Raw genomic sequence first — 12,535 nt, forward strand, 5'->3', positions numbered from 1 at the left:
CACCTTCACATTATACACCACGTGTATGATGTTTCCATATCATTCCAACTTGAACTGGAATCTTCTTGCACATGTTGCTGCTGGAGAAGCTCCATTTGCATTCTCAGCATGTGTTCCCTGTGTGATCCTGATTGATTTTTCTAGTCTGCTCTTACATTGTGACTGTGATTGATTATAATACCGTGGTTGTTCTGTCACATTTTAAGTCTGCTCGTTTCCACATGTGAGGAACTAACTGAGCGGATGATTTCTGGTGCTAGTGTTCACCTTATGGAAACAATTATTTTGTCTGCCTGAAAAACGCTTGCTTGCTTTGGACAAAAACGTCTAAAAGGCGCTATATGGCAAAAACAATAATTAAGTGATCTTGATTAACACTCATATCCTCAATGGCACCCCCTACCGTAGTCGTCATTCTGTATTCAACACATCATAATTTGCTTTTCTGAAATGTCCTGTATGCACTATATAATAGTGTACTCTAATGTATTCCCCCTTGTTACCCGTTACTGCGCTGACCAACTTTAGAAACTAGTTACCGTGATGAAGTCGGGGGTCGTCGTTCTTTTCCGCTCTCTCCAGCTCCACTCATCACGCCGTCCGCCCTTCTCGTTCCAGGACTCTCCAAGCCGCAGTTTCAAAACTGTCGGGTCGCCGATGTCGCTGCCGATGCAGAACTTCTCTCGGTGTTTGTCCAGGAGGCTTAGGGACCGGAACGTCATACTGCAGTTGCTGCAGCGGAACGCGCCCAAGTCTGCCAGGTCTGTCATTATGGGCACCACGAAGACTCGAGTCAGGAATAGCTAGTCATGAGAGCGTCACTTAAGGATTCAGTCTGTCTTAAAAGGGGTTGAAGTCCCAACGAGAAAGCAGAACACCCTACCTGACAGCGATTCCGTTCAAATCCCTATGCGAATGCGAATTGAGCTTTTAGTCTCTTAAAACTGAAGACATCAGATGTAATCCGGAAAAACGTCCAATGCGGTGACCCATCAGTCCATCTTTTGATTTCAGAGTGGAGGGGCGCAAACTCACGCTCAGCCGTGTGCACGTGTGCGGCGAATATTTAATACCAAGCTAGACTTACGTTTGACACCAGAATTCTGAGCAAAAAAAGTTCTGTGAACTCGGTAGAAGTTTGCGTTGTTCAGCAGTCTGAGGTCTCACTCTTGGGAGTCTTGGCGTCGCCGCCTGTTGCTCGGATACAAAGCGGCGCCTTGCGTCATAGCGCGCAGGCGCATCAAGGGAGGGCGACTGTGGACGTTAATGCATAACTCAATTCGACCTCACAGTTGACAGATTGGAAGCACGCACCACTGGAAAAACCACCTCAGGATCAAAATTAGGGTCGATTCAATTTATTTGCAATATGAAAGTAATGAAATCTAGCTGTACAAATCATTCTGAAATTGGTTCGTAAATTCAATGGAATCTTTTTAATGATTAAAATCAGGGACGGATTTTCCTATAGGCTAACTAGGCTTCAGCCTAGGGCCTCAAGATCAAGAGGGGCCTACATTCAAATTGTTAGCAAAATTAAAATTACACTATTCTAAAAATAGTGAACACTAAAACACTGAACCAAAAATAAGGAGAAATTCTATGCATATGACTAATAAACAAACATAAAAATGTATTGGTTAAGATCAACGCGTATTACGTATTTTATTATCTTTCATGTAATTTACAAACTTAAAAATGGAAGGTGAAAGGGCCTCATAAGTGGAATAGCCTAGGGCCTCTTTTCATATAAATCCGGCCCTGATTAAAATAATAATAAAAAATAATGAAAACAAAACTCAGCCTTATGATGCTTGCTGGGATAGGCTATACCTTCCCTGCGACTCCCTACTGCCCCAAGGTAAACCAAACAGGTCGATGGATGGAACAATCATGGCACTTGGTTGACACTACAACATTTGATATACCACAGGTTACATGTCTTTTGCCAGTTGGAGCACTGGCAGATGAAATGTCTTGGTCATGGTCACCCAGTCTCAGAAGTGGGATTTGAACCCCAAAACCTGCGCTTTGAGGTCTAAAGGCTTGACCACTACCCCACACTGTCTGCCTACATTGAGAAATTAAATATAATACAACTAAATTTCAAAGTCATCTATGGAGTTGTCTGACAGCGTTTGCTTTTTCAAGATTGTTCTTTCATTCAGCTCGGGGAGATGAGATAAAAACGGTATGCCATCTTATAGGATTAGGATAAACCTCAGGGGCAGGGTATTCTACCTAAAAGAAACAAACCCATCGGCGCACCGCAGAATAAAATATTGTGTAATGATGGGCGACTCATAAACAATTTGTTAGTTTTGAACCTCAGAGTGGTGGTTCTCTGGCTAGGGATCTGCAATCAGAAGGTTGCTGGTTTGAATCTCATAAATGCCAGAAGTGACTCTACTCCATTGGGCACCTTATCCTGCAATTGCCTTATCCTGGGTATGACGTTAATCTACATCCAGCCCTGGAAGCCACTTCTCCAGCTTGTATGGAAAACTTGGGGGTTAGTGGCATGATTGGCACTCCAGCCATGTAAAGAAACCTCCCACTGTTTCAGAGTGGTGCTGAGGTGTCACCTGCTGCACTTGTGTCCCATTCCATGTGGTTTGTTGTGTGGTGGGTGTGGCAGCGCATCATCAGCACATGCCCTCAACCTCTCTTTTCATATGAATCGATACGGTGGAGCTAAACAGGAGTGCTAAAGCACGTGGGTGTCCTGAGTGACGTTGTCAGTTTTGTTTGTTTCTCGGACGATGGTAGATGCTTAACATGCATGCACAAATGATGCCTAACTCGAGAGCCTCAATTCACTTGATATTCTTTTTGTGTTTAAACTGTACCAGTATCAGTGAACGAAAACTGTCACCGATGATGCTCTTATTCACTGTACAAGTATAATTTAATAACAACACATTTATATCACTGCGGTGGGTTGGCACCCTGTCCGGGAATGGTTCCTGCCTTGTGCCCTGTGTTGGCTGGGATTGGCTCCAGCGGACCCCCGTGACCCTGTGTTCGGATTCAGTGGGTTGGAAAATGGATGGATGGATGGACATTTATATCATTATTAGTTTTGTTTTTTACAATTCATCAGTACAAAGCGCTTTAAGCACAGGATTGGCACTGTATAAACAAAATGTATTATTGTTATTATTTTAGGCCTGGTAAAGTTAACATGTTAATTTTTGCGAATAATGTGGCCAGTTTAACATCCATCCATCCATTATCCAACCCGCTGAATCCGAACACAGGGTCACGGGGGTCTGCTGGAGTCAATCCCAGCCAACACAGGGTGCAAGGCAGGAACCGATCCCAGGCAGGGTGCCAACCCACTGCAGCCAGTTTAACATGTTAAAAAATATTGTTGCATCCATGGCTGCGCTTGGGTCCTAATTAGGGATCCTGAGATGGTACGTCATGTGGTGGGTGCAGCAGCGAGCCATACCAATGCATGCTCCCAAACTCCTCCTCAGGGCAGGCAACGAGGCAATCGCCTCATTCTGGTGTTCATTTTCTTGATTTATATGTACTGACATAGAAGCAGGGGAGTTTGGGGGTGGGGGGTTTATGGTAGCTCTGGTGCAGTGCTACAGAAAAGTTGGGAAGGCAGAAATTGCTTTTTTTTTCATTTCACGTTTCTGTAGGAAGATCAAATCCATAGCATACATAGCATACCACCTAAGTGCAAAATAAGTTATCTCTGGATGGCACTAAAATCTAAATAAATCTCTAGTACCTCTGTATTGAACCTGCCAGTCTGCCAACCAGCTAACAGTGCTGACTGCCCTAATACAATGACACAATTCTACGGAATAGAAGTGTTATTATTATCCCTACCCATTTTTTCCATTTTGCAGTTATCTTCGCTAATTTAAGCAGTTGTACATCTGGGCCTTCCTCTTCTTTTTCTGTTCTGGTTATATTCAGTTTGCCCCCCTTTTCTCATGACAGTAATAGAAACCTTTGTACGAAATGTTCAGTTTCTTGGCAATCTGACACATGGAAAAGTATTAATTCTGCAGAAGAACAAGAGACTGACATGTTTCTTGAAAAAGTTGTCTCATTTTGGGCATTTTTGATCTTGGAACTGAGCTTTATGAATGCCAGGTCCTTGCAACCCAAGTGAAGAGAATCACAGGTTTCAGAGGCTAATGCAATTGCAAAGGTTTCTCTAATAACCAATTAGCATATACAGTAAACACGACTAATTAAGGCAAAGCTAAGGGAGTTGATCATTAGGATACTGAGGGAATGGCTGCTGAAAATGGGGCTTTGCAGACATATGTGAATGACAGCCATTCAACACACTAGGAATGATTGATCATCTGATATATAGTGCCTTTCACATCTATCTATCTATCTATCTATCTATCTATCTATCTATCTATCTATCTATCTATCTATCTATCTATCTATTGTGACAGATAGAGGCACTGTCGACCCCTTGAACTCTCAGACCAGACGTCAGACACCAGATAAAAGTCCAAATGCTTATTTTATTCAGACAATACAGTGCACAAAGCACCCTCCACTCCACAATACTTAATAAACAATCAATAAACTATAATCACAATAATCCTCCACTCCCAGATGCTTAGCCACCCTGCCTCTCAACTCAGCTCGACGTCTGGGATTACCCATGGTCCTTTTATATTCCCTGACTTGGAAGTGTGTTCAATCCCTCAGTCCATGTGATTCCTTATCACTTCCGGGTCAGATAAAAATCCTCTTCTTCATCCCAGAAGTACGTCGTTCCTTTTGTCCATGTGACCTAGACGCACTTCCGGGTTATAGAGCATGTAGTATTCCCTGAGCCTCCCTACAGCGTCCCTTGGAGGTCCCCATGGTATCCTGCAGGGCTGGTTATAAAAACTACAAGGTCCATGAGGCCCTGCTGGAATTCGGGGAACTTCCATGCTGCCAGGAGAGCTCCATCTGGTGGCCTGGGGGTATTGGCCAGGATGACTGGCCGCCATATACCACACTATCTATCTATCTATCTATCTATCTATCTATCTATCTATCTATCTATCTATCTATCTATCTATCTATCTATCTATCTATCTATCTATCTATCTATCTATCTATAATATAGTGCCTTTTATTTCTATCTATCTATCTATCTATCTATCTATCTATCTATCTATCTATCTATCTATCTATCTATCTATCTATCTATCTATCTATCTATCTTTTTAAGCTGAGATACCAAAGTGTAATCATGGAAATGAAGACTGTCACACAATCCAATTCCACTAAAAAGCAATTAAAATCTATATTTCAGTTTCCTCACTACCTTTAGTGCAGCTTCAGAGTAGGGGAGAAGGTAAAGAAAGAGGCCATATCCGGCATCTTCAAGCATAAGGTGGGAATCGAAACTTCCCCAGAACCTACTCAATTGCAAGCCACACTCACACTGACATGTTGGGCTCAATTTAAGTAGGAGGTTGACTGACCCAAAGAAACACCTGAAAAGTAAGAAAACAAAATATCAATTAAACATAAAAGACGCACGTGAGCACAGCATGGACAGTGGAGCATACTTTGAGCACAGTTCCCTAGAAGTGTATAAGTGTATTGCTCCACAGCCCTGCACTTTGGCATGCGAGTGTTGCATGAATTGGATGTAAGTAGCACATGTTCATTTATGATATTGTACATTGTACTGATCTTCTGAAGTACAGTAAAAAGAAGAAAAAGAAACCAATGAGAAAGTAACACTTGTTTCAGTTATACACATGGGAAGTCTTGCCTGTGTGTTTGTTTGACTATGATGTACACCTCTATTCCCCTATGGATGGTCCTTAATAGTGGATTCTTTGCCTGCCAAATTGCAGTTTGTGAGGCCTGAGGATGGTGTCTCTGAAGTGGATGTAACCAGTACTGCAGCACCACAAGGAAAACTAACAAGCTGTCTCTTTTTGTCTTCACCCTGTACACCTTGGACTATAAATTTATCACCAGGTCGTGTTTCTTGGTGCAAATAGAATTGTTTGTGACTTGGCATCAGCAAAACCAAGGAACTGTTTATTGACGTTTGTTACACTAAAGAAGCTCTATGACCCAGACACTATTCAGAGAGTGAATGAGGAGTTATTGCGCTGCTACCACGGTCGGATTTCCCACAAGGCCAACCTAGGCCATGGCAGCAGCAGTCAGAGGGGCGTATATATAGAGGAAATAACTACCAAGTATTTACAGATTTTTCAGTATTATTTTGAAAAGGCCATATAAAATACTGTTTCTTAAATTTACATTCATATACATTAAATAAATTGAGCGATACATTTATGTTGCCCATCTCTACAGCTTGTGCTGTCTTGCTCAGTCACAGACAAGAAGCATTTGCTATTTCTCTCTCACACACTCAGCATAATAATTCTTTGGATTTATAGAGCGCTTTTCTCATTACTCAAAGCGCTCAGCAATTGAAGGTTAAGGCCCTAGCCTCAGAGCCACCACTCCGCCATAAACCACATGTTAAAGGAAAATTCCAGATTTGACGTTAAAATAGTGATTCCAAGTGATTCATTATGTTCATATCACTTGACTTCTACATATCTACTGATAGTAGGTACGTAAAATATATCGTTACTACTTTTATATACTGTTTAGTTTACTCAGGGCCTTTAAGCCTGAAAGCCGTAAACAGAAAAAGTTGACAGGGGTGTTTGAAATATTATAAGGGGGCTGAGATTTTTATAACAAAACATGAAACATACACAACTTATGGCTTGTTTATACAGCATCATTTAATGTGGTGTAATGTAAGTTTGACACAAAATGCAAAAGATTTCAATAAAATTCTATAATGTCAGATGAGAATCGATGTAAATCTTCTGCATTTCATGTCAATTTTATTTGCTGTTTTTCATATTGAATACACCATCTGGGTGAATAATTTGAACTAACCAAAGAAGTACTTGTCGAAGTGGCTACGAGAAAAAGGACTACAAACAGTTTATCCAAACATTGACATTTGATTAAGAATGTTTGTCTGCACGCCAGTGACGAATTCTTCGGCTGAAAGGTCTTTTTCTTCTTTGAAAAGAATCAAGGATCATTTAAGATCTACGATGCAGCAAAATAAGCTGAATGCTCTTGCACTTCTTTGCATTGAAGCAGATTTAACAAGATCTGTCGACTTCAATGAAACAACTGAAGCCTTTTCATGGACAAAAGTGCGAAGAAAGAAATTCTAGTAGGTATTTAAGACGACTTGAGGAAATTCGATGAAAAGCTTTTTTGTAGGTGTTAATGTTATGCAATTTCATAAGTCGTGTAGTAGTGAATTAAAAATATAATGTAGTTCAAAGATTATAAAGATTGTATTAAGTGCATATATGTTTCAAAAATTAACTATTACATATTAAATTGAAAATTATAAATCTATAAATCAACTTTTTGAGTTGGGGGGAGGGGTGCAGAATTGTGTGCTTTGGCCTCGGGTGTAGAAATGTGTAGATAGATAGATAGATAGATAGACAGATAGATAGATACTTTATTAATCCCAAGGTGAAATTCACATACTCCAGCAGCAGCATGCTGATAAAGAAAATATTAGAGTGATAACAATGCAGGTATACAGACAGACAATAACTTTATATAATGTTAACGTTTACCCCCTCGGGTGGAATTGAAGAGTCGCATAGTGTGGTGGAGGAACGATCTCCTCAGTCTGTCAGTGGAGCAGGACGGTGACAGCAGTCTGTCGCTGAAGCTGCTCCTATGTCTGGAGATGATCCTGTTCAGTGGATGCAGTGGATTCTCCATGATTGACAGGAGTCTGCTCAGCGCCCGTCGCTCTGTCACAGATGTCAAACTGTCCAGCTCTGTGCCTACAATAGAGCCTGCCTTCCTCACCAGTTTGTCCAGGCATGAGGAGTCCCACTTCTTTATGCTGCCTCCCCAGCACACCACCGCGTAGAAGAGGGAGCTCGCCACAACCGTCTGATAGAACATCTGCAGCATCTTATTGCAGATGTTGAAGGACGTCAGCCTTCTAGGGAAGTATAGTCGGCTCTGTCCTCTCTTGCACAGAGCATCAGTATTGGCAGTCCAGTCCAATTTATCATCCAGCTGCACTCCCAGGTATTTATAGGTCTGCACCCTCTGCACACAGTCACCTCTGATGATCACGGGGTCCATGAGGGTTCTGGGTCTCCTAAAATCCACCACCAGCTCCTTGGTTTTGCTGGTGCTCAGGTGTAGGTGGTTTGAGTCGCACCATTTAAAAAAGTCCTTGATTAGGTTCCTATACTCCTCCTCCTGCCCACTCCTGATGCAGCCCATGATAGCAGTGTCAGTGAACTTTTGCACGTGGCAGGACTCCGAGTTGTATTGGAAGTCCGATGTATATAGGCTGAACAGGACCGGAGAAAGTACGGTCCCCTGCGGCGCTCCTGTGTTGCTGACTACAATGTCAGACCTGCAGTTCCTGAGACGCACATACTGAGGTCTGTCTTTAAGATAGTCCACGATCCATGCCACCAGGTATGAATCTACTCCCTAAATCCAGCCCTGACTGCTACAAGTACTTGGGGGTCCAGATTAATGAAATGGTAGACTGGTCCTGTAACACAGACAAAATAGCCGGGGCAGAGAAGAGCACACTTATTTGTTCAGGGGGGTGGGTTTTTTTATGGTGGGTTGTGACATCTTTTACATAGTATTTAACTGTGTTGGGTGACATGGTTGCACAGTTGTTGCCTTACAACACAAAGGCTGCGGCTCAAGACCTGATTACTACTGTTCACTGCATAGAGTTTGCATTTTCTTCCAGTGTCCACATGCATATTTTTTTATTCTTACGAGACTGTGTTCCTTTAATGTGGGTAGTGAAACCCTTTACATACTAAGTAACTGTGATGGGTGGCATGGTGGCACAACAGCAGCGCTGCTTCCTTACAACGTGAAGACGGAGGTTCGTGATTTGCCCATTCTTGCGTAGAGTTTGCATTTTCTCCCCATGATTTACCACTCATAGTTGTTAAATGCAACAAAAAGTCCTTTGGTGTGTCTCAGTCGGTCCTACTGTGTTTGTCCTGCAATGGGCTATAATTGTTTTCACTGTGCTGGACTGGTAACATAACTTAAACGGCGGTCACCAGATCAAGAAGCTGCTTAGTAAGACCAGTTTAGTTATGGGATGCATTATTGAAATGCTGGAGGCAGTAGCAGAGGAGAGAGAGAGAATGAAGATTAAACTAATGACCAAAACTAAACGATGCTGCACACCATCTCTATAACACACTATGATTAAGCATTTTCAGCCAACAAATTATTTAGGAAAATTGTGTCAAGAAATGCTAACAGGGCTCCTTCATACCTACAATATACCTTTATAATGTCTCACTGTGACTGCACTTTAATATTAAGCCAAATACAGTACGTTTTTTTTTTTATCTTATTTGTAATTCTTATGAATTTGAGGGGTGTTGTCTGTCTACTGTATACTGACTTTTGCATTCATCTATCTATCTATCTATGCACCTGCCACAAATTGAAATACAGTAATCCCTCGCTACTTCGCGGTTCACTTTTCGCGGATTCACGACTTCGCGGGTTTTTAAATATAGTAGTAGTATTTCCTAGTCTAAGAACAACGAAACAAGTTCGGTGCCTAAGTGTATTGTAACACGGGCTGTGATTGTTACATGGGAGGGAGACGACAAATCACAGCTTCCCGCTTTCTAATCGGGCCTGTGATTGGTGCTTTGACTGATGCCTAGATCCCACAGTATCTCCCCTTAGGAGAGGCGTTAGGCAAGTGTAATTGAATAGCAGCGCTGCAAGTTTAGTTTCTTTTCAATAAAGTCAGGCATTAGGCAAGTGTCATCATTTTTACTGCGCAGCATATTCATCACCATCATCACGTCATATATAGCTACGTGTACTTCGCTATACAGTAAGTGTAAACTTATCTACCGATTTCATATTGCTTAGCAGTTGTCCCTGTTATTAATAGAGTAAAGGGTGGGTTGTAAACAATACAGGAAGGGTTTAAAAACGTCCAAATACATGTTAAATAATTAAATAAATATGGTGTCCCTACTTCGCAGAAATTCAGTTATCGCGGTCGGCCTTGGAACCTATCTCCCGCGATAAGTGAGGGATTACTGTACTTGAATGAGTCTCATATCAAATTCATCTTTTGAAGATAATCAATCATTTATAAAGATCTGCAGTGGGTTGGCACCCTGCCCGGGATTGGTTCCTGCCTTGTGCCCTGTGTTGGCTGGGACTGGCTCCAGCAGACGCCCCGTGACCCGGTGTTCGGATTAAGCGGGTTGGAAAATGGATGGATTTATAAAGATCTGTTTTTATGTTCCTGCTCCTTTCCCAGGAGCACAAACCTCATAACAAAGATTGAAGTCCATGACTGAAGGCAGCAGAGGACTTTTCTTTGTCCCAATATTTTTTCTACAAAAAAAAAAAAAAAAAAAGTGAAAATTACTGCCACTCCTCCAATGCAGAAAACAGAGGGAGAAGGGCCTTCTTCACACTTCTTTCACACACACACAATTTCAAAGAGATATGAAACCTTCTCTTTGAATAAAGTTATATTGAACAGCTGCTTGCCAAACAAGCTGACCAAGGCAATGTTGTGTGGTAGCATCTTACATCAGAGAATGATCATTTATTAAACTGTTAATTCTGGGGCAGAGTGGTGGCTCTGAGGCTAAGGATCTGTGCTGGTATCCCGAAGGTTGCCGGTTCGAATCCCCATCACTGCCAAAAAGAGATCCTACTCTGCTGGGCCCTTGAGCAAGGCCCTTAACCTGTAATTGCTCCAGGGGCGCTGTACAATGGCTGACCCTGCGCTCTGACCCCAAGGGGTATGCAAAAAAAAAAAAAAAAAACTAACAAACACTGTTGTAAGTCGCTCTGGATAAGAGCGTCTGCTAAATGATGTAAAATGTAAAAGTAAATTCTGACATATCTCCATGTGTATGCGAGCACCTTGCAAGGCTAAGAAGTACGGATTAATCACGCATAAATATTTGCGTGCACATATTGCATTTTTTTCTCAGGTGACCTTAATATAACAGATTTATATCTAAGAGCTGAATTATATACAAGGGCAAATTTCTTTTTGCTTACTTTCAGTTCTTGCCACACACAATACAGAAACCCTACATTCATACGATGAGAATTAGGGGGAAAAATTGGCACCCCAGCAAGTTGCCAAGCATTAGAGCAGGTGCCACACTACCGCTATGCTGCTCACTTTTCTGAGGTTAGATCAGGGGGCCTTTCGGATCATATCCTCGGAGACTTCAAGATAACGGCGTATCTTGAGCACCCACATACATGATAAAATACCAGTGACAAAGAGAACAGAACCTACTAAGGATGCTCCTCGATCAAAATACAACATCTTAATGGATAAAGGCTCCAATCTGAAAAGATGGGTGGCTCTGAAAAGAGCCGTTGGTGTCGACTAATTGATCGCTTCGGCTTACTTGCTCTTAGCTGGTTTCTCGGTCTTTTTGGGTAGAAGCACAGCCTGAATGTTTGGCAGCACACCACCCTGGGCGATGGTGACGCCACCAAGCAACTTGTTGAGCTCCTCATCGTTACGCACAGCCAACTGCAGATGGCGAGGGATGATTCTGGTTTTCTTGTTGTCACGGGCAGCATTCCCGGCTAACTCAAGAATTTCGGCGGTCAGGTACTCGAGCACAGCAGCCAAGTAGACTGGAGCACCAGCACCTACACGTTCAGCATAGTTGCCTTTCCTCAGAAGCCTGTGAACACGGCCGACGGGGAACTGCAACCCAGCTCGAGAAGAACGAGTCTTAGCCTTGGCGCGTGCCTTACCGCTGGTCTTTCCTCTTCCAGACATCTTACAATATGCACACTTAACTTCAGTAAAAAATGCTCGAGGCGGCCGCCGTTGCGCTTTTATAAATACCTCCTTGGGGCGAGACGAGCTGATCGAGCTGACTGCTGATTTGCATGTGCTCATACGTCACTAGGGTGGGGGCTGGCCCAGGGCTTGGCCCTCGAATCACATCGAATTATGCTTCAAGTTCGAAAATACAGCTCCGTGAAAAAAGTACAAGGTACCCTTTAAATTGTTTTGATCGCATCTGTGTTTTAAATGTACACATAAACATATTTATTTTTACACGTTATGTCTCTCCTCTTGTGTTTAATTAAACTGATATATTGTATTTTTTAAGCTATTATAAAAATATATTGTTAATCAATGCACTATGCGTGGGTTTGAATAACCATTTGAACACGGACGGCTGTATAATCCGTGCCTTATTCTGCATTTACTGCCTTTTTGTTCCAAAACACCAGGATCGCCTATGCATACTGATCATCAAACATCTGCCCCTTTTTATCTCTTGCAATAATGGGCAAATTGCTTAATTTGATTAGTTGATAGCACATACTGTATCTTACACCCGTAGCAACTGTTCTAAAGAAGGTTTAAATACTGGGTGAAGAAAGAAAGTACTTTTGTGTTATAACCTCGCCACATGCGATAAGATAAAAAACTTTGATTTTTAAT

At 42.1% G+C, this 12,535-nt stretch overlaps 2 protein-coding genes across 3 annotated transcripts in view; both read right to left on the reverse strand.

Moving 5' to 3' along the window:
* LOC114658825 (uncharacterized) overlaps positions 1-1,292 on the reverse strand; it is a 148,679-nt gene extending 147,387 nt beyond the window's left edge. For both annotated transcript variants that reach the window (XM_051932700.1, XM_051932701.1), the window contains exon 1: positions 540-1,292. In XM_051932700.1, the coding sequence (XP_051788660.1) occupies positions 540-770 (231 nt within the window). In that variant the 5' untranslated portion in view covers positions 771-1,292. The remainder of the gene's footprint in view (positions 1-539) is intronic.
* A 10,118-nt stretch (positions 1,293-11,410) lies between these two features.
* Positions 11,411-12,290, reverse strand: LOC127529386 (histone H2A-like). Its single transcript, XM_051932767.1, has one exon. The coding sequence runs from the start codon at positions 11,978-11,980 to the stop codon at positions 11,471-11,473; it is 510 nt and encodes a 169-aa protein (XP_051788727.1). The 5' UTR covers positions 11,981-12,290; the 3' UTR covers positions 11,411-11,470.
* Positions 12,291-12,535: the final 245 nt, after the last annotated feature.

This window comes from Erpetoichthys calabaricus, chromosome 10 (assembly GCF_900747795.2).
Source record: "Erpetoichthys calabaricus chromosome 10, fErpCal1.3, whole genome shotgun sequence".
Classification (NCBI taxonomy): Eukaryota; Metazoa; Chordata; class Cladistia; order Polypteriformes; family Polypteridae; genus Erpetoichthys; species Erpetoichthys calabaricus.